At 50.0% G+C, this 21,728-nt stretch overlaps 1 protein-coding gene and 1 long non-coding RNA gene across 8 annotated transcripts in view; one reads left to right on the top strand and one right to left on the bottom strand.

Moving 5' to 3' along the window:
* The window catches only part of NFATC2 (nuclear factor of activated T cells 2), a 179,371-nt gene that overhangs the window by 22,725 nt on the left and 134,918 nt on the right, over nucleotides 1-21,728 (bottom strand). For 4 of the 7 annotated variants that reach the window (XM_059896777.1, XM_059896778.1, XM_059896774.1 and 1 more), the window contains exon 10: nucleotides 1,332-2,122. The exons of 1 other annotated variant lie outside the window; for it this stretch is intronic. In XM_059896777.1, the coding sequence (XP_059752760.1) occupies nucleotides 2,067-2,122 (56 nt within the window). In that variant the 3' untranslated portion in view covers nucleotides 1,332-2,066. Of the gene's footprint in view, nucleotides 1-1,331; nucleotides 2,123-9,715; nucleotides 9,804-21,728 lie in introns of those variants that run through there. 2 more of the 7 variants (XM_059896776.1, XR_009497575.1) reach the window with 2 other exon arrangements.
* LOC132348854 (uncharacterized) lies at nucleotides 4,462-9,546 on the top strand. Its single transcript, XR_009497576.1, has 4 exons — nucleotides 4,462-4,967; nucleotides 6,578-6,684; nucleotides 8,633-8,855; nucleotides 9,284-9,546. It is a non-coding gene; the product is annotated as an uncharacterized LOC132348854 (long non-coding RNA).

The raw sequence follows: 21,728 nt of genomic DNA, 5'->3' as shown, positions 1-21,728 counted from the left end.
AACATTCAGATAACTGAGGAAAGGCCAAATTCCCTCATGTGCAAAAAATGGCTCCCAGCCAGGTCAAGTGAGAACAGATCGCTCACCAAACGCTTGAACCCTTCCCCCGTGAAGTCAATATTGCTGGAGAGAAAGTTCTTTAGGTAAAGCTGCTTGGATAAGGAACTCTTTATTAACGAGAAAGAATTTTGCATCCCAGAAGCTTTGCGATGGCGGTCAACTTCTTATTGGCATTCTGTCTGTTGAAAAGAATTTTGCTAAACTCTGCTTGGGGTGGGTGGAAAAGTCCCCTGTCCTTGGGGGGGGTGGGAGGGAAGAAATGCTAGGTCCTGACCAAAAGGGTACAGACATGTGCTGCATTCTGTCCTCTCTCTGGAGCCCCAAACACACCAGGCCAGGGTCACAGGTCTGGAGTTCCTGGCCCAGCTCTCAGAAAGGTTCTGATGACAAAGCCAGGATTTAGAAAACCCACAGTGGGCCCTTAACTGCCACGATTCTCTTCGTAGAGTGATTTTTTCAATCAACTCTGCTAGGCGGAAGGTCTGAGTACAGCCTTTTGAAGAGTGCCAGGAATATTTACACTCTGTGTTTGATTACAGGGAAGCAATTAAATGGCCGAAAAGGAATCCCCAGTTTGTCCTGGGGTGTCTGCAATGAATGTAAACAAACACATCTGTGTGATTAAAAGCTCACCTGCCAAGAACTTGGAAGGTTTAATTTGTTTGCAAAAATTGCCCCAAAGGAGGAAGACTTTGGCAGACCGTGGGTGCACTCAGAGGAGAGAAAAACACTCAGGGCTAAGTTGCACACTCCATACGAGTGGTCTGAGCGGAGCGCATTCAAACGAAGGGCTGGGTGGGAGAGGATCTGCTTCTATTCAGATCACATTTGTGCTGGATGAAGCAGCTAATGCAGAGGCGTCTTGGGGACTGGGGCGGGGGGCGGGTTTCAATGGGTTCAGTTAAAAATAACCAATGAACTTTGGGGCCAAATTGTGAGCTTGAGTATCCCACTTTGAGTCTAGGCCAGAGAGGGAATTCAGCCTTTTTCCTCTATCATGGGAGCGCCCACCCACCGAAGCACTTAGGCCTACCAGCTGCCATACTTTGCAACCGTTTTACTTAACAAAAATACCTGCACTTTTTTCTTTTTTCTTTTTTTTTTTTGGCTGCTTTAGCCCTTCTGCCGTTCCTTCTCAAAATTCAATGCACATGCTTGAGATTCTTCTTAACTACTGTACTTTCTGGAAAAGCACTTGGGCTGTTAGAGGAAAGAAAGCGGGAACATCAAAAAGCCGCGAAGCTTGTCCGGCTGCAGCGGATGCGTGCTCACCTGGCAGCCTGGGTGACCTCCTCTAGCCCGTGACCGCGTGCTGCCGGGGGCAAGGGCAGCTAGCCAAGAGGGCCCCCCACCCCCGCCTCTGGCCAGCTTTTTGAAAGTGGAGAAGAAAAAAAAGTGTACATGTCATAACGCCAAGAAGTTTTAACAAGTGATCTTGTATGAGCCAGACTGTTCTTGATTCAGAAGCAGAACATTTAAAAATCAAGCTTGAGCTGTGGCCCATCCCTGGTGTGGACGGGCAATCCCTAGGGAAGATGAGCCGGCTTCTTTGTTTGTCTTCAGCCTGTAAGCTGGGTCACGTTCCTTTGGTGGCTCTGTTAGAGAACTCCTTTCCTTCAAAAGGTACAAGAGCTGTATCTGTGACCCAAAAAAGTGAAGGCTAAGGGCTGGGGTTTAACTGCATCCCCATCTTCCGTCCCCCGAGTCCCCGGCTGCAGGCTCTCAGCTCTCAGGCGCATTCCAGCGGGTGGTCTGGTTCAGGATGTATTTGGGGTCAGCAGGCACTTAAGATTTGGATGGGACACCTGAAAGTCAACCGAGATGCTCTTTGGGATTTAGAACAAGACTCAGAATGCACAGAGAGAGGAGGCGAGCTCCGGAGTGGAGGGTTAGCTTTCGGCCGGTACATGGTCCCGTGCTCAGCCTCCGGGTGGGGTGGATACCGGGGAGGACGGTGGGAGGCTCCGGGGTTAGCGATGTGGATGGTGTCTTGCTAATGGCTTCTTCTACGTCTGATTTCGGGCAGGAGGTCCTGAAAACTCCTTCCTGATAATTTCATTAACTATGAAAGAAAAGAGAGAGAGAGTAAGGGCGAGTGAGAGGGCACCCAAAACAGGGATCAGGTTAGCTTTCTAGAACCGAATACAACCGGGCTGTTTTTTAAAACATGTTTTTGTTCTTTGCAGTAACACATTTGACAGTCTTTAACATAGGAAATGCCTTCCCACATCATGACTCCTCCGCACCCCCCATGATGCTATTTTGTGATATGGGTTTGTTAGTGAAAATTGCCCAAATGGTAACTTTTAAAAATTGCTGTGGCAGAAATGGAGCTGGGCCACAGGGCATGATTTAAGGAACACTTTCTCCTCCTTGTTATTGAATGCACTTGAGGTGCTCTACCGTATACCAAACTCTGTCTGTTATTACAACATCCAGAAAATACCCACTCCATGACTAAATCACAGTTCCTTGACCCACAAAACTTTACGACTCTCAAGAGGGGCCTTTGAAAAGAGAGCGGGTGGGACCACCACAAAGACTAGCCATCCATGTGAACATGATCTTCATCCCTTTCAGCACAGCCAGGAATTCTGCCCCCCCTTACCCCTCCTCACTGGTGAAGGATCACACTCTGAGTCTTCTCAAGTACCAAGTGTCCTCAAGGGGCTCTGGAGTGTTCCATTACCCCCTGCCCCAGAAAGCTGCATGGAATTTAGCAGGGAACCAAGAATGCAGTGCCGGCCAGGGGCATCAAGGAGCTCGCTCTGCTCTCCCATTCTGGCCACTTATCTGAGGCACCAGGTCCTAGGATCAAGGCAGTAAGGTCTTAGAATAGTGGCTCTTGCAAAAAGGCTTCCTTCAATGTTCTTGGGAAAAAGTTGCCTTCAAAGGCAGCCCAGACACCAGGCAGGAGTGTGCACCTGCCCTAAAGTGTGTGTGTGTGTGTGCACTTTCGGTTTTACAGCTGGATTGTTTGGACTGGGCCCGGGAGCAGAAAAGGAGGCAGACCCCTCTGGGGTCCCATAAAACGCAGATGAATCTCCCCTCTCCTGGTGCTGGCACTAAATTCTTCCCGCAGCCGCCGCCTCTGTTTTCTCATCTCAGCCTTATCCTAAAGTTACGGAGATGGAAGAGGAGCAGTGAGGGTTAACTGTGGATGTGCTCAGGGTCCCTCCACCCCGAGCTCTCCTAGGTCCAGGGTGCTTTCCCCTGCAAAACCCCTGCTTGGATGAGCCTGCAACTCCCAGAAGAAGAAGAGAACAGAAACACACTGCTCTGGAGCTGGATAAGCTAGGTTGACTCCCAGCTCCCTCACTACACGGGCCGTGTGACTTTACCCCTCTGTGCCTCGGTTTTCTCATTTGTAGAGTGAGAATCATCATCGCGTGTACCTTTTGGGGCTGTTGTCAGGGTGCTGGGTATTGACGTATATACAAGCTCCTAGCAGGAGGCCAGGTGACCAGTGTTGTGTAGCTGTCAGTTGTGTGACAGGTAGTGATACCCCACGCTTTGTGTTGGACTCTAAACCCAGTGCTTTACACCAGTGGGCTGTTTTGTGGCAGAAAACCCATCAGGCGTCGCTCACTGCTCTTCAGATGTGTGCTGAAAGCAGGTGCAAGGGGAGCTCGAGAGTTCAGGTTCCAGAGCCAGGGGACCGGGGCTGGAATCCCACCTCTGCTGCTTCTTTGCTTGCTGAACCTCGCCCTAGTGATGTAACTGCTCTGTGCCTCAGTTTCCCCATCTGTAAACTGTGTATAAAAATATGACCTTCCTTCTATAGTTGTTGAGGAGCTTAGATGAGATGACACAGTGAGAAAATTATCACAGTCTGCGGCATAGAGCAGATGTTGGTTCAGAGAGAGGTATGTGCATGTGTATATATGTACGAGCACACGACACTGTATCTCTGGATGTTAATGGATGAGAATGTATGTATCAGAGTAACAGCCGGCTGCAAAGTGTGGGAGTGGATCCACTGATGGGAACTCTGGGGATGAATTCGTGTGTTCGGCTAACCAGCTCTCACCGGGCCCTGACTGTGTAGCAGATACCAGCTGCCTCCCCGGGGCCCCGAACCGGAGCTGGAGGAAGCAGGACCCCTCGCCTCTGCAGCCCCGGGCTCTGGGGAGTGTGCAGGGCTGGGCGGCCGGGGGGCCTCAGTGAGGACAGCCGGGCAGGAGTGAAAGCATGGGGCGGGGGGAGGTGGGGTCGGTGCGGCTTCACGCGAAGCTTTTCAAAGCCCGGATTCTGAAGGGTTTCCTGTTTTCTCAACCTAGGAAACGAGAGGAGTCGATCCTCAATGGAAACGTTCCACGGCCTCGGCTTTCTAAAAATAACTGCTGGGCAGAGCCGCTGGCACCACCGCCCTCGCCAAAGGGTCGTTTCCCTTCTCGGAGCTCGGGGCCAGGTTAGGGGCTGGGAGGTGGGAGACGGTCTAGCTTCCCCCTCCCTTTGGATGGAAACCACCCTGGCTTTCTGAAAGCCACAGTCGAATCTAGAAAACTCGGGGAACGCTCTGCATCGGAGCCCCTCGCGGTCGGGGTAGGGAGGCGGCCAGCCGCCCAGTCGGGCCCCAAAGCAAGGCCCACTCGCGCCCGCTGCAACCTCTCTGGGGGAGAGGAACCTTTCCTTTCTGAAGCCTCAGAGCGCGTGCCCCTGGCCGTGGATGAGGAGAAAGCTCTAGGGCAGAAGCGCCAGCTGGGTGGCGGCCACGGCAGTGCAGCCACATGGGTCTGCAAACGCGGGCTCCAAGTTCCCCGGAAGGGTCTCTGCCCGATCACTTCACCCCGACTCGAGAGGTCCCTCCTCTGCAGCCTCGCGTCTTTGGGTGGAAGGGAAAAGGGGGCATCGTGCTGCCCTTTCTTTGAATCAACTTCCCGATGTCACCGTGGAACCTCTCCCTGGTAAGGAAAGGTCGTCTGCCCGCTCAGCCCTGTCCCCTGCTCTCTGTCACACCTTCAGTCTCACTTCCTCGCTCTGGCCCACTACGTGCTTAAGGTCTCCTTTATCCAGAAACCCTGCTCTGGGCTTGTTTTGCCCCTGATCTGGTTCCCGCTGTGACCTCGCCTCCTACTGCCCTCCCCCTCTCCCCTCCCCTCCCCCCCCCCCCCCCCCCCGCAGGCAACCACACTGGCTTCCGTTCTACGTGCGCTCCCCAGGCCGCACTCATGCCTCCAAGCCTCTGCCCTTGCTGGTCCCCTCGCCGCTTCTAATGCTTTTCTTCCTCACTTCATTCGAGGCTCTGCTCAAACAGTCTCGTCGGTCCCAGGCTCTGGGGACAGTCCGCAGTGCCCCCTGCCGCCCCCCCCCCCCCCAGTTCTGCTTGGTCTCCTTATCTCCTTCATATACCGGTTCCTGGCAGTTCACTGTTCTAGTGCTTTAGTTTTCTTGTTCCCACACCATATCCCTGGCTCTTGAAGAGTGCCTTGGTACATAGGAAGCGCTCAATAACATGTATTACTGAGTAAGCAGAAGCTTAGCAAGGGACTAAGTAGCCTCAGGTCACACTGTCTGCTCTGGGATTTGGCCCCAGCTCTGACTCTCAGGTCTGAGTGTTGAAACCCGCCCTTCTAGGTCACTGCCATCAGTATTTCATTCATCCGATAAATGTTTTGAGCATCTATCCTATGCCAATTTCTGTACCTCTTCTCCCACTTCTTCCCAAATCGGGCCATGGGCAGTTCTCCAAATGGTTCCTCTCTTGTCCAAATCCTGCCTTCCCTCCTGCCCCCTTTCCTGAGTATCACCTTTTCCCGGAAACCTTCTCACATTCCTACATGGGGTCCTGACTCCCTCCAGAAGCAAACACTGAGTTCTCAAAATGCTTTGCTTGCCCCGCCTGTGCCATGTTATTTGAGTTGCTTGTATGCCCACTGTACCATGCATAGCAGCATGCATACAGCAGGTGCCTAATGCATGCATCTTAGCCCACCACGAGGACCCCACACCATCAGCCTAGGTCACTTAGTTTAGGGAAGCTGATTTTTCTGTTATCCAATTGACAAACGGGTTTTTAGTCTGTTGTTTGCCTGGAGCTTTTTCTCCACAAAAGAACATAAGCCATTCACATTTTTTCAGGGCTAACAATGTGCCAGGCGCTGAACCAAGCACTGGGTTACTTCTCACAACAAACCTAGTGATACAGTCATCCTCGTTTTATAGATGGAGAAAGAGAGACAGGCAGTCACTTGGCAAAGCAGGTGAAGGGGAGGGATCAGGATTTGAACCCATAGCCCCATTTTATTAACCTGTACCTTATATGGCTCCACCATATAGGTAAAGAGATTGTGCTATGAGGTTCGCTAGCTATCGCCTTTCTTCTGGGGCCCCGGAATCCTCAGCGTCTTTTGTGTGTCAGGAAAAGGCCAGAGCAGCCTCTGCGAAGTTAATGAGCAGAGAAGGCTGTGTGCTGAGTGGTTAAGGTGGTCGGGGAGCATCACTTTCTCAGAACAGAATTGAGGCCAGTGGTGTTCAGTCTGCCACAAGCACCCCCGACCTTTTGTTACCCTTACAGAGAGACACCGTGATGAAAACAGATGTTGAACATGGCTACAGCCTCAGGGTGATTTCTAAGCCTGACACCTAAGGCTGAAACCAGAAAGAAAGAAAAGACAGACGCATGTAAGTATATAAAAATTATACATTTTTCTTTAAAACTCCAAAAAAGAAATCTGAGGTATATTTAGTATACATGACAAAGGTCAGTCATGTATAAAGAGGTGTTACCAATCAATAACAATTCTAATAAAAATGGCTACAGACATAAAGAGAGAATATACCAGGGGGTCAACAAACTTTTTCTATAAAGGGCCAGATAAAAATATTTTCAGCTTTGTGAGCTGTATCAGCCCTTTCTCAACTCCGCTTTTTTTTTTTAAACATTGAAAGCAGCCACAAACAATATGTGAGCAAATGGGCATGGCTGTGTGCCAATAAAACTTTGTTTAACAAAACAGGCCAGGGGCCGCATTTGGCCTGAGATATGGTTTGCCAGTCTCTAGTATATACGCCAATGGCAAAGAAGAAAAAGAAAGCAAAGTGTGTTTTCTTCCCCTGCTTTTCGGGGATGGCAATCTGGGGAAAGCCAATGCCTCTTACTATTATTGTTCATCCAACAACTCTGGGTTGATTAGTGGTAAATTTCTTAAAACTGATTTCTGCTAGCCTCCCACTCTGCCCCAGGAATTTTCTGGTTCACTTGCGGGCCCGGACACCTGCGTGCCGACTTCTTTCTTTTAGCCGAGCTCGGAGGTTCCCCAAGTTCAGTTTGCAGAAGAATGGCCACTCAGGATTACACACAGAAACCCACACAGATAGACTTGAGGTGCAATTTAAGACTTTCCAGGGCATTTTGACTATTCTAGGCTTTCTATAACTGCTGACTTTGGAACTTAATCCCCTGAGAAAGAAGCAACAGGAAGGAGAGGACAGGCCCCATCTTATTTCGCTCCCAAACCTCAAGCTTGTTTTCTGAAGTCTGGTTAGACTGTGTGAGGGCCCTTGAGAGCCTGGGGTCGGCCAGAGAGTCGCTCCTGAACCAGGGAGGCAGTGTTCTGGGGGCCAAAAGAAAGAATCTGAGAGTTAACACAGGCGCAAGTCCCACCCGCCGCCCTTCTCCTGCGCTGCCTTGCTCCGGTCAGGCCTGGGACCTGTGCCGGGGCAAGAGGTGTCTAGACACTAGGGTGGCTGAACCAGAGAGCATGTGAACTGCTTTCTGCATGCTTCTACCTTCTGTCCTAAGTGCTTTCAGGGAAAGCTACTCTGAAGGCCAAGAGTGAACTCCAGGGCTGAAACTCTTGTGCCCTGAGCACCAGGCCTCTCTTCCCCACAAGCACGTGGAAAGGAGCTAAGAAGGAAAGGTGGCCATTGGCCTTGGCTTCCCCTGTGACTTGGGTATCACAATGCTTTCACTTGCTAAGCGACTCCCCAGCCTTTTCTCCCCTCCCAGCCATCCCCACATGCTCTGGGGGCACTTGGGAACTGAAGAAGAGCTTTCTCAAAGGGCCAGACTTGAGCGGCTCAGTGAAAAGGACAAAAACGCCTTGATAGGCCTGTCGCCCAAAGCTGTGGGTGGGGTCTGAAGCAGTTACATGATGGTAAATCCCCTCTGAGGCCAGGCAGATCAGAGCCAGCATTCCCAGGCCCCTGCAAGGTCAGAGCGTTGCCAAGTCCTAACATCAGGGAGGAAAGAAGCTCATTAAAAAGGCCCTTTGACTAAGTGGCCGAGTCTCAGCGCTGATATTTCAGCTGCATTTTTGTCATCCTGTCTTGTCATCCTGATTCCCCGGATGCAAAGTTCTCGGGAGGGACTCTGGCTCATGGTGGGTATCCAGCCAAGTTTCGCCGAATGTTCCTGTTGCCTTTTGCCTGTTGATGGTGTCTGAGAGTCACTGGTGGAGAATGTGCCAGGGAAACCCTCCCCCTGCTAAGGTTCATGCTGCTGTGGGGAAGTTTTGGTACTTCTCAGCAGGCCCCCACCCTCTGGGAAACCAGGTTTGGGATGTCAGCTCCCTCCGCTGTGTGTGCTGATGGACGTGAAAGCTGATGGTTGTTCTAACTGGGTTTTCAGAGTGAGCCATCATTGTGATGTTGCAGAGGACTCTGGGTCTGTGACGTAGCAAAGCCACGTTCACCAACAGACAGCCAATCCGAAAGCCAAGGCCCAGCGGGACAGCAGGAGGCACGTAAGCCAGCAATACTGATGCTGGGCACTGCACGTGCTACCTGATTCCAATCATTGTGCAGAGAATGAAATAACAGCAGCGGCATCTGAACAGCTGAGGCACAGAAAGGTAAAGCGACATCCTCACCGTCCCACGTGGGCTCTCTACCCCCAGAGCCTCCTGCTCCCTGCACAGTCAGGTCTGCGTTGGGTCCCAGGCTCTTCTGCACAGGCCCAGAACCCATTGGGTCCCAGGCTCTTCTGCGCAGGCCCAGAACCCAAAGTCGATGGAGGGGATCTACAGCTAAGGCGAGGGGCTCCACTGAGCTCAGTGGGAAAACCACACCCAGCTCTAGCCCAGGTCCAGAGCCTGGTTTCACATCCAAAAAGCACGGGGCGAGGGGGATGGTTAACCCCTTCCAAAGTGCACAAGAAGGCCCCTGGGGGGTGGGGTGTGTGTGGAGCTTTGAGTTGATGAGACCAAGACTGGAAATTACCTAAGCACAGGGCACTTCCAGAGGTTCCTGATCCACCCGCCCCCTCTCTCCTTCCCCAAAGCAGACTGCCCTGCCGTTGACGGAGAGCCTTCCTTAACTGGAAACACCAAGCAAAGTGTACAAAACCAAAAGGGAGCTGGCCCAGGGCAGAAGCAGAGCTGCCACAGGCTGGCACCTGGCGCTGCTGCCTTCCTTCTCCCTGGAAGAGGGTGATGGGGCCACTGGGAGAGCATGCAGATCCCCAGAGCCTCATTGCCACCCCTACTCCCCACCCCGACCTCCAGCCTCCGAGAATCTCAGGTATGTCCCCTGGAGGTTCCCCCTTACAGAGTGGTGGGGTCTAGCCCTTAAGAGTAGGAAATGTTGGAAAATCAGAGAGGGCCTTCAGGTTGTAAAGTTTTCTTTTACTCAAAAAAAAAAAAAAAAAAAAAAAATTCAAGTTAAGGAAACACACAGCTGGAAAACAAAAGGAAAGGCAGAAGATATCAATTACCTTTAACTTTGATTTCTTGGATCAAAGATCACAGTCATTCTGTTTCATAATATGTTTTGTATCCAGCTAAGGTGTGTGTCTATCAGCTCTGAAAAAGATTTGCAAAACCATTTTTGAGAAGAAAAAAAAAAAATCACCTTCGACCTCTTATGCTTCCAACTCATGCTAATATCATCCATTTAATGAGTAGCTCCTCACCCAGGGCCACTGAGAACCCAGGATAGAACTCAACCCTCTGGCTGTAGTTTAAGCCCCAATTCTATATCGTCTTAACATTTGTGCCAGAATTAACCTCAAACCAGGGTAATAATCACTGAGATGAGGGCCTTTGTACAAAGAAATAGGGATCTCTGAAATCAAAGTTCATCAGCAAGATTATGGTGGTTTGGGTTCTTTTTTTTTTTTTTTAAAGCAAGACAAAATGGCTCAGTTGCTGGCATGTCATGCAGTTTCAAATCATGGCCAACTAAGGAGATAAAATAACACTGGCATCTGTGGCAGAGCAGATCAGGAAATCAGAATTTCATGATGGAGCTACTCAAATGTAATTCTCCCTCATTTGACCCCTGCTTCCTTCTTATGAGTGATACAACCTCAGTGAGTGAGCATGCAAATTCATAAGACTGTACACTTTCTTCCTGTTTTTCTCTGGTTGGCAAGTTACTATTTTTATAGCCCCTGCCCAGTCAGAGCACTGAAGGGGCTTAGAAAAGGAGACAGTAGCTATATATTTTACAGGCATTCAATTATATCACATTTTCTCTTCAATTTTAAATAACCCTGTGCTATAGCTGTATAATGCCTACAGCATTCAAAACACTTGTTTTCTCAATCCCTTTTCAATGGCCAAATTAGAAGGCCAGAGTCTGTTTTGAGTGCTTGATGTAGAAATATTTTCTGGGATTAATTTCTTGCAGGGAGTAATCCCACCTTTTGCTAGATGTCGCTATACTTTCATCCTTAGGTAAACCGGGATAGTCTCTCAAAAGGCATAAGCTCTCTGAACTCTCATCTTCAAGGCAGAGAACACTCAATAATGAGATCTTTTCTGCAGTTCTTCAGTTGCAGGCCTAGACTCCCACCTGTTGGGCTCCAATAGGGTTGGTTTGATTGGGACTGGATGGGGTTAGTCACGGGCTGCTGCCGCCCAGGACAAAATAATCACCTCCTCAGTAGTGGCTCTGAACACAGTTTGGACCATGCATTTCAGGCCATCTCTTGAAGCAAAAAGGCCCACTGGCAAATCCAGGTGCCCGTGGCCCGAAGGCAGCTCCCTCATCACACTTGCCTGTCTCTACTACACACTGGCTGGTTCCAAACCCAAGAGCAGAGGATTGTCTGACCACTCCCTCAGGGCCTTAAAAAAAAAACACCTCTATCCTGACAGTGGCCAAATAATTAATGTTTTCAGCCTGGACCTCACCCCTGAACTTCAGACTTAGCTATCGAACTACCAGCTGGGCATCTCAAACTTAACACGGTCAAAACCAATCTCCTGATCGCCACAATCATCGCCGCCCTGCCCCCTGCTCCACTCGTCCCATCATAGGAAACGCACACTCCCCTCTTCCGGTTGTTCAGGTCAATCTTGGTCACAGCCCACATCCCCTCCATATGCAAATGCTTCTGGATTTACCCTCAAAATAACATCCAGAAACTAACAAACAGCCTCTATCAATCACCTCACTGCACTGGAAAAAACAGTTCCAAGGTGCTAAAATGGCCAAGATGTTTGCACTTTATCCCTCTGTAAGCATTCAACTAGCACTTTTGGGGACCAGGTGCCATGTACGTGTCCAAGGTCACATCCTTGGAGCAGCACCTTTGAATCGAGGAGGAACCCCAGGCACCAGGCTTTTAATAGTAGGGGCCGTTCCCCGGGAAGCCCACGCCTGCTCTGGCTCCACGCCCGCCCCCTTGTCAAGAGTTCAGAGGGTTTATAAAGCATCAAACTGATAGGTTTGTCTGCAGACTTTTGAGGTGCAGCTTCCTGTTTAGTCATGAAGCAGACACTTTAATCGTCTATTATTTCCTGGTGGGAGGCAGGTACCAGGAGCCAGAGAAAGGGCCTGTTTTAAATTCAACTAAGACCTTTACCCCACCCCGAGCTGCCCCGCTCTGTAGGGGGCTGTTCACGTGCCTTATTTAATCGTCACAGTCATCTCTGGGGGTTGGGGCTATGATGCCCATTTCTCAGGTCAAGTCACTGAGGCAGAGAAAGATGGAGTGACCCTTCCAGGAACGGCCCCAGCTCAGTGGGTGCTAGTCCCAGGTCAGGGCTTCCACATGTGTAAGATCATCAAGCTGCCCTGGGGGCTGAGTTAAAATGCAGTTTTGCATCAGCAGGGCTCGACACAAAAGCACTCTGTCAATACACCCGTGTAAGTCTCACGACCTCTCTCTGAGCCTCAGTTTCCCCACAAAACGGGGATCAGAATACCTCCCTGGAGAGACTGCTGTGAGGATTGAAGGAGATGATGTAGCTGGCTTATTCATGGGCAGATGTTTACTAACTCTGCAATACAGACCCGTAGAGAAGACGGAAGAATGAGAGAGAAGATGTGGAAGGAGACAGACCAGTCCAATCCAATCCTCTGCCACTAACCAAGAATACAATGCTATTTCCCTACATGTTTAAAGAAGAAGTCTGTTCCATTGATCAGCTGTTAGTAACGTGGAGGTAGACATCGAGAGAGAAGGCAGCATCTCGAATTATGATGTTACCTAGGTGACACCTAGAAACCCGCCCAAAGACAGGGAGAGAGGCCTCTGGTCACAGAATCACTGCCCCATTGTTGTGGTCTTTTATGAGGCTACTGCTGAAGACCTATATAGTGATGGTACATTTTTACAATCCTCGCCATAAATCGGTGAATTGTCCTGCTAGTCTCATGGATTAGGTGATGGTTTAGGATATGGATTGGAAATGGTTCACTGATTAATCAACACGGATAATTAACACGAAAGTGCAAGGTGTCAACAGATAAAATACGAAAATACAGACTCAATCTGTCACCCTGACAAATTCTACAACTAGCTTCCACCCTCCTGAGAGCACAGGCACATCTCTAAATGGGATGGCGTCAGAGGAGAAAACCTGTGTGCATCTGCATCATAGGGGTTAGACAGGTCTAAGGTACGTTCAGTTTAATGGTTCTTTCATGAAAACACCAGGGTCCCTCCCAACCTGTATAGAACGCGCTACCATCTTCTCCATCCTCCGCTTTTTCCATGGTTACACGTCAACTTACAAGCTAGGGAGAAACAACTCAGACTTTCTCTACGCTAAGCTGCCCTGCAAGGACGGACTAGCCAACTGTATGAACTCAGACCTGAGTTGAGCTGAGCTCCTCTGCCCGGTCCTTTTCCCCAATTCAGCAGAATTTCTTCCGATTACATGCAGCTAAGAGGCACCTCTCCTATCAAGCAACCACACAGCTTCTAAGGTAGCAACCACAGGCAGGAAAAGCATTCTAAACAAACCACGGCTTGCCTCCTGGTCCTCCTGAAGCTTCGTCACGGCCTCGGCCACAAAGCAAGCACTGCAAAATGAGCTGCTGCCTTTCAAAAATAAAACAGAAGCAAAAAGAAAAGCACTTGTTTTACTACATCCAGTTGAGATTCGGGAAAGAAACAGCGATCCAAACCCACAGCTCAGCTCAGCCTGCAACCACAAATGAGATGATAAAATAAATACCTAATTGTTTGGGAAGCCGTCTTTCTCTTTGGAGGTTGGAGGAATTAACCAAACATTTCTGTTAAGACATTTGCGTTTCCTTATTAGCCTTGCGTATGCAGCAGAGAGAACTGAAGGCGGGTCAGACACGCCAGGTGGGTTAGGAGGGGGAAGCGCGGAGCAGGAAGAAACATCTCCAGCCTGAGCTACTTTCCTCATGTCACAGAATCTCACAAAAGTTCCTCGAGGCCTTTGAGAAGAGGTCCAAAACCCCAGGCCTGCCTCACGCGAACTTTCCTTCGAAAACCAGCACAGCCCCTGCTACTTGGAACAGATTCGCTGGATATTGATTGAATCTTCTAGCCTAGTCTGCACCTCACCCTTCCATAAATTCACCTTCCAGATCATTCTATGTCCTCCCACGTGTCACGACCAGCTCACAGCACAGCACCACCACCCCCCTCCCCGCAATCAAGAAGGGTACCCGTACATACATCCACATGTTTCCAAAGCCCGACATAAGCCCACGTGCCGTAAGGAGGCAGCCCGACCCACTTCACGCTGCCATCAGTCTTAGGCATTTTGTCCTGAAATTTTCCCCCAAAAGATTTCGACCACATCTGTCTCCCTCTCGAGTCCCTCAGCCCAGTCTGGCGTGAGAACTGACTGACCTGCAGACTGTCCCACGTGCACTCGGCAAGCCCTAACTACAGGACCCACCTGATAGCCCACCCGCACCAGCCTGCAGAGGGAGACGGAGGACGACGGTGCAGGGCCAAGCGCCTGAGTGACAGCGAGATAAACCCGGGACCCCTGGGCTCCCCAGCCCACCCTCTTCCAGGCCCAAGAAGTCACTATCTGCCTGGAAAGAAATTCCACCAGGTTCAAGCCGGGACCAGACCCAGTCCTAAATTTCTCCAAGTGAGATTCATAGGCCCAGGCCTGGCACAGATGGCCAACTCAAAGGCTGTCTGGAGTGACCAGCAAGGACTATGTGTGTGTGACATTACACCAGGTGTCCCTAAGATACCTTAACTCTCCCAGGACATGCAGACAGAACCCTAACTCCTGACTCACCCAGCTCGATCAAACCTTCACCTGTACAGTCCTTGCTGTGGACTGAACTGTGTCCCACAAATGGCCATGTTGAAGCCCTAACCCCCAGTGTGATGGTATTTGGAGGTGGGCCTTTGGGAGGTGATTTGGGTTAGATGAGACCATGAGGATGAGGCCCTCAGGATGGGATCAGTGCCCTGTAAGAAGAAAGACCAGAGAGCTTGTTTGCTCACTCACTAGGCCCAGCGAGAAGGCATGCAGGCTCACCAACACCCGATCGTATGGGCACCCTGATCTCAGACTTCTGGCTTCCAGAACTATGAGAGGATAACTTCTGCTGTTTAAGCCACCCGATCAGTGGAATTCTGTATGGCGGCCTGAGCGAAGACAGTCCTGTAAGCGCTGCTCTACCCAAGACCGTTCCTCTCTAATATCTCAAGGTGTGCTCACAGGGCAGGCATCTGCTGGCGAAGCAACCGAGGTTAAGTGATTTGCCCAAGGTCACACTCCGAGGCAGGGTTTGAACAAGGAGCAGGCGCTGCTGTGGCCCCAGTGTCCTCCACACCCCTAAACACACACACACCTTCATGCCATGTGGCTCTGTGCCGGCAAAGCCCCCTTCTCCCTGCTGTGCATCCGAATCCCACTTCTCTGCCGCCATCCAGCCTCAATTGCTGCCCGGGATCCTCTGGCCAACAGCTCCTTCTCCCTTCCCTGCCCTCCACTGACCTCACAAATTCAGCCTTTCTGTGTCTGGTAAGGTGGTAAGTGTCTGAGGGTGGTGGCCACAGATGGCCCAGTGCAGGGGCTGAGCACAGCAGTGAGGGGCTCACACCAGGGCAGAGCCACAGGGAAACACACAGGTGGGAGCCAGACTGCTGGGGTCCAAGTCCAGCCTGCCATGCCCTGCCATGGATTTGAGGCAAGCCCTGACCCCCTCTGAACCTGCCCTGCAAAAAGTGGGCAATGACGGTTCTTAACAACTTTAGAGGGAATCAATGAGTAGACACATGACAGGTGCTGTAAACAGCGTCCGACACGTTGTAAGTACCCCACATTCACTAACGGAATGTGAGTCAATCGTTTCACTTCTTGGGCCTCAGTTTCCTCATCTGTAAAATGGGAATAATAATGTGCATCTCCCAGAAAGACGTTGGGCAATGCATACAGTTGGAACGATGCCAAGTTAACAACAACAACAAAAAAAAACCCCATGTTAGCAGCTGTTCCTATTAACATTGTTAGTACGTATTAGTCCACCTCACAGAGAACATTTGGTTAACACGCTGAATCGACTGGTGACCAGGCCACCTTCTCTCACCAAAGCACTTTCACCTTGGAAGCTATTTCTGAATTTTCAGAGTGGGTGGGTCTGAGGTCAGCCCGGCTCCTAGAGGTGCATTTTTACATCCTGCCAAGGGGGGGGCCCCCTCCCAGGCCACCCCACACGGTGTGCTGGCTGCACTGGGCTAGTGACACACACAACAGCCTCTGAGTCACCAACGTTCTGCAAACCAGAGGCCTCCGGAAGCCAGCCCTGGCAGCAGGCCTGCACGGCCCCCAGCAGCCGGCATCTTACCAGCAAGACCTTGGGGCTTACGAGAAAAATGCCGCACCTCATCCCAAACTGTCCTCAGCTCTCAGGATGAGTAAACGTGGCAGTTCTGAGGCTCCCGTTTCGAGTAAGAAGCCTAGGTGCTAACTGGGAGGAGGGCAGATGAGCTGCAGCCAAGAAGGTGCCAAGCCCTGAGGGGTGGGAGGGGGTCCCCTGCCCTGAGCCAGCCCCCAGGGAGACGCACTCATCCTGCTCTGGTCCAGCAACGTGAGACAGGCCCCACCTCCCAGCACAGCTTCCTGGGGCCTTCGTGCCAGCATCCACCCCCAGGCCCACCCTCCACTCAAATCAGACTGCACAAGGCAGAACTCCAAATCCACGTGCAACACGACTCCATCAAGGCCGAGAGAGAGAGAGCGGTGCCCGAGCTGCTGCCCAGGCATTGACAGGAGAGCCTGGCCACTTGGGAAGACCTTGGGGGGAGGGGTTCATCTCCGCACTTTCTAAAGGACCACGTGTGCACGGGCCGATGAAGCAACATCTAGTGGCACCTTCTATGCAGGACCACAGCTTTCACATATGTCATCTCATTTATGGCCACCGACAGTTCTGTGGGCACACACCAGTGTTCACAGAAGCCTAGCATTAGCTGGATCAGGGTGAACCCCGCCTTTCCCTTGCACATGGTTACCATGGTGATGGGTCCTGGTTTTGGGCGGGACAGTTAGCATGGCTCAGGCTATAAGGACCCTGTATCTTGAAGCTCAAGACATGGAAACAGGGCTTCCCTGGTGGTGCAGTGGTTGAGAATCCACCTGCCAATGCAGGGGACACGGGTTCGAGCCCTGGTCTGGGAAGATCCCACATGCCACGGAGCAACTGGGCCCGTGAGCCACAACGACTGAGCCTGCGCGTCTGGAGCCTGTGCTCCGCAACACGAGAGGCCGCGACAGTGAGAGGCCCGCGCACCGCAAGGAAGAGTGGCCCCCGCTCGCCACAACTAGAGAGAGCCCTCGCACAGAAACGAAGACCCAACACAGCCAAAAATAAATAAATAAATTAAAAAAAAAAAAAAAAAAAAGACATGGAAACATCAACCCCTCATTGGGTTGTTATCACCCCATGAAGGCAGGGACCTCTTCTCTCATTCACTGCCATGACCCCAGCACCCAGGACAGAGCCCAGTACATAGTAGGTACTCAGTTAATTTTCCTGGAGAGATGGTTGAATGAATGAATGAAACACAAACTCCAAATTGATTTGGATTTAACCAGAATTTGCCCAGTTGAGTCTGGTTTTTGACGGTCTCCAGGAACTGGTCTGAAACTCTAGTAGGAAGGTTGCTGACCAGCTGTTCTATTAGTTGTAGATGAGACCTCCTGATACATGTAGTAGAATAATAATTACTATTGTTTTATTAATTTATATAGCACTTTCTACAAAGCACTTCACATATATTTAATCCTCACAGTAATCCCACAGAGTAGGTATTAACTGTCCCCATTTTACAGAGGATGAAACTGAGGCACAGAGAGATTAAGGAACATACCCAGCTTATACAGCTACGAAGTCGCAGAGCCAGGATTCAAACCTACCCAGTCTGGCTCAAGCTATTGAAGACGGGAATTCTTTTGTAATTATCGTCTGGCAGTCAGAATTTGCTTCTTTCAGTGCAACTCTGAACAAAGACTGGTCCTTGGGAGACCCCAACTTTTATCAGGGTTACCCAGTAGAAGTCACCCATATAGTATTCAAGGAAAAATGGGGGCGAGCTAACATATATGTTTACTCTAGTTAATCTGGGGGATGAGATTTAAGAAGCAAAGAGTGACTTGGCCCCTTTGGGACCACGATGCCAAGTCCGGGGTACATATCTAAAAGGTGAGATGGTGCTAGATTTTCATAAGACTTAAAGTAGAGCCAAGGCCTGGGGTTCAGAGAGAGACGGCAGCTTCCCAGTTGTGACTGGAGCCATCCCAGCTTGCTTCTGTTGGCAGTATTCTCCTGCAGAAGAGGAAAGTTGAAGCTCACGCCTCACAAAACCACCAGCAAGCTGTGTTTCTAGATCTAAGGAAACCAAGCCTTCCCGTGGTGTCAATCTGATTCTGGCTTCGGGCTCTGATGGCATATAAGGCACCCTCTCTCCAAAGAAAGTATAACCATCTTAGCCTCCACAGTCAGGGGCCTATCTGATGGGGAAATCCAGGTTCTCCCAGAAGGTGACAGAGGTGAGTGGCTGCCTCTATCTGCAACTATCCGCAGCTGGACACCCGCTGGCTTTCTAGTCAGAATTGCATTTGGTTGGACTTTCACCAGCCAGCACCAACCCACTGCTGGGACCCAGGGACCCCACTTGGCCTTGGGAAAGGCCATTCCTTTGAGATCAAAGAGGATGCATTTCTCCTCCTCACTCTCCTCTAGTACCCCCAGCCTTCCTTCTACACTCTGAATGCGCCAAGTATACTTCCACCCCAGGGCCTTTGCGCTTGCTATTACCTCTACCAAGGGTGCTCTTTCCTTAGATATTTGCAAGGCTCTATCAGCAAGATCTCTGCTCACATGTCACCTCCTCTGGGATGCTTCCCTTATGGAACAGCAGGCCCCCCCATGCCACACACCACTCTCTATTCCCCTCCACCGTGCTTTACCTTTTTCCATAGCACTTATTCTAGCTGGTGTTATCGTTTATGTTTAGACTGTGAGCTCAAAGAGGGCAGGAACTTTGAGCCTTTGTGTTCCCTTCAGTGTCCCCAGTGTTGACCTCATCATGGCCAAATGTGGGGTATTGTAACATCCGTCTCAGTAGAGCAGATTCCAAGAGAAATCATGCTTTGCTGTCATAAGGGAGAAGCCAGGGCTTCTGAGTTTTGGGTCATGCTGTCCCCTGCCTGGCTCCTTATCTGACTAGTGAAATCCTGGCTCCAAAGTTCCACAAGGCCCACACCGCCCACAGAGCACCTAGCACCGAGGGTGGTACACAGCTGGCGTACTAAACCATGCTGCAAATGGGCTTAAGACAAGACTGTGGAATCTGGAACCCTCAACCTTTGTTTTCCACTCAGTCCAACTTCAAGGAGGAGAAACTGTTTCTCCATTTGTGAACATCTCTATCCTGAGCCCATTTCATACGCCAACTGGGATGTGGCTAGAAATTGCCCATGAAAAGACCTTAGCAGGAGGCAGGTTTTAAGAGTAGCATATCCTCAGGAAACTGGAGACACTTAGAGATGGGTGGGTCAGCCTTTCCAACTATAGCCCTCTGTCATCTCAACCCTGAGGACGCGTCCACTGAGGCCACTGAGCTTCGAGGGGGGCGGTGGGTTTAGGGACCACCGTGATGAGCTTGTGAGACGCAGCCCAGCCCACGCGGCGGGGCTGGTGGCCAGAATGACAGCAAGCCCCTGTGAGAAGTGGCTCTAGCTTTACTTCTGTTATAAAAGATGACCTTGAGCAGGTTTTAGAAGGACCCCACAAACACTCAATACTGTACAATGTCCATTTTCCCCCATTTGAGCAAAGGATTCAACGATCTAAAGTTGACAGAAAGATTCAATGCCATGCTGTGGAGCCTGACGGGCTGACTCTGCAACGTGTCTGCAGAAAAGCAAAAAGACACTTCTGGGGAACAACGAGCTGGGGACTAAAGCTACCAGCCGTCCAGAATATCTACAAAGCGGCTGTAATGAAGAACTGGGGACAAACTCTCCTACGGAACAAAGCCGAGAGAGCACGAAGGGGCCTGCACTTACATGGAAACGATATTTACAACATGGATGGATTACAGGCCCGTGGGGAAAGGACGGACTTCTCAATAGATGGTCTGGGGCCACAACTTATCCACACAGAAGACGATGAAATTAGAAATTTACTTCATACTGGACACAAAAGTCAAATCCAGGTGGATTACAAACTTAAGTGTGAAAGATAAAACTGTAACATGTTGGGAAGATGATACAGGAGAAGCTCTCTTTATGACATAGGGGTAGAAAGGGATTTCCTAAAGCAGTGCTTCAGAGAAGCATCCGAATCACTGGAGGGCTCGTAAAAGCTCAGGTTGCTGGGCCCAACCCTAGCGTTTCTGATTCAGCAGATCTGGGCGGGGCCTGAGAATCTGCATTTCTAACAAGCTTCCACGTGACACGGATGTGGCCAGTCCAATGACACATTTTCAGTAGCACCGTCCCAAATGACACTCAAAAAGCTCAAACCTTTCCAAAAATAAATTTAACGACATTAAAAGTTTCTATTCATTGAAAGATACCACCTCACCCACAGGAGTTTTGCAAACACTTTAGCAATCTTACAGTATCAAACGTTGGGAGGATGTAGAGCCATGTACTTACTTCTGTGTTGCTGATGGGAGTATAAACTGGTACAACCGCTTTGGAAGACAATTTGGTATTGTCTACTGACGTGGCAGATGTGTACGCCCAGTGACCAAGCAATTCTACTTGTAAGTACAACCCGACAGAAACGCCTCTGTGTGCAGAGAAAGAACATTCTGGAAAGCACTGTTTGTACCAGCATAGGGAAAAAAACCTGGAAATGACCAAATATCCACCATCAGCAGAAAGGATAAATGAGCTCTACAATGGACTATTACACGGCAGAGAAAAGGAAAGAATTACAGCTACAAAAATGACAACCTAAGAATGCCAAGAACGTAATGTTGAAGGAAGAGGCAAGTTGCAGAAAACTACTTACAGAATGACTGCATTTATGTAAAGTTCACAAGCATGCAAAACTCAGTGTGTTGTTTAGAGAATCAAACAAGTGGTAAAACTATTTTTTTAAAAAAAGGAGGGCTTCCCTGGTGGCGCAGTGGTTGAGAATCTGCCTGCCAATGCCGGGCACATGGGTTCGAGCCCTGGTCTGGGAAGATCCCACATGCCACGGAGCAACTAGGCCCGTGAGCTACAAGTACTGAGCCTGCGCGTCTGGAGCCTGTGCTCCGCAACAAGAGAGGCCACGATGGTGAGAGGCCTGCGCACCGCGATGAAGAGTGGCCCCCGCTCGCTGCAACTAGAGAAAGCCCTCGCACAGAAACAAAGACCCAACACAGCCAAAAATAAATAAGTAAAATTAATTAATTAATTAAAAAAATAAAAAATAAAAATAAAAAAAATTAAAAAAAAAAAAAGGTGAGTGACAAACACAAAATTGAGGATAGCAATTCGTCTAAGGTGGGAGGGAAGAAAATAGACTCAAAATTCCGCGCTCAGTCCAGGCGTGGAGCATCATGGCTGAGAACACTGCAGAACAGAGACAGACCCCAGACACCTCTGATGGAGGAACACACCACGTGTGAGGGAGCCTCACCCAAAACATCAAACTCAATCTGATCCAGCCACCCATCTCACTACTGATTTACGGGAAATGCTGAGGACAAAGCGACGATTTATGGCACCTCGGGGCTGCAATCAGCAAAACCCAGCCTACATGCAAACCACCTGGCTTCTTCAATGCAAAGATGGCAAAGGGGAAAAAGATAAAGGGGGCCTGCACAGATGAAAGAAACGGAAAATACATTTCAAACAACCACACTGTGTGGGCCTGCCTTGGATCCAGAGTCAAGATGAACTGTGGGAAAAAAAATTAGGCCATTTATGAGGCAGCTGAAAATTTGAGCATTGAGTTTGATATTAAAGAATTATTTTAACACACTACTATATATAAAGTAGATAAACAATAAGGATTTACTGTATAGCACAGGGACCTATATTATT

This window comes from Balaenoptera ricei, chromosome 15, assembly GCF_028023285.1.
Source record: "Balaenoptera ricei isolate mBalRic1 chromosome 15, mBalRic1.hap2, whole genome shotgun sequence".
NCBI classification, from domain to species: domain Eukaryota; kingdom Metazoa; phylum Chordata; class Mammalia; order Artiodactyla; family Balaenopteridae; genus Balaenoptera; species Balaenoptera ricei.
The sequence above is the reverse complement of the archived record's forward strand: the minus strand, read 5'-3'. Positions and strand labels throughout refer to the sequence as shown.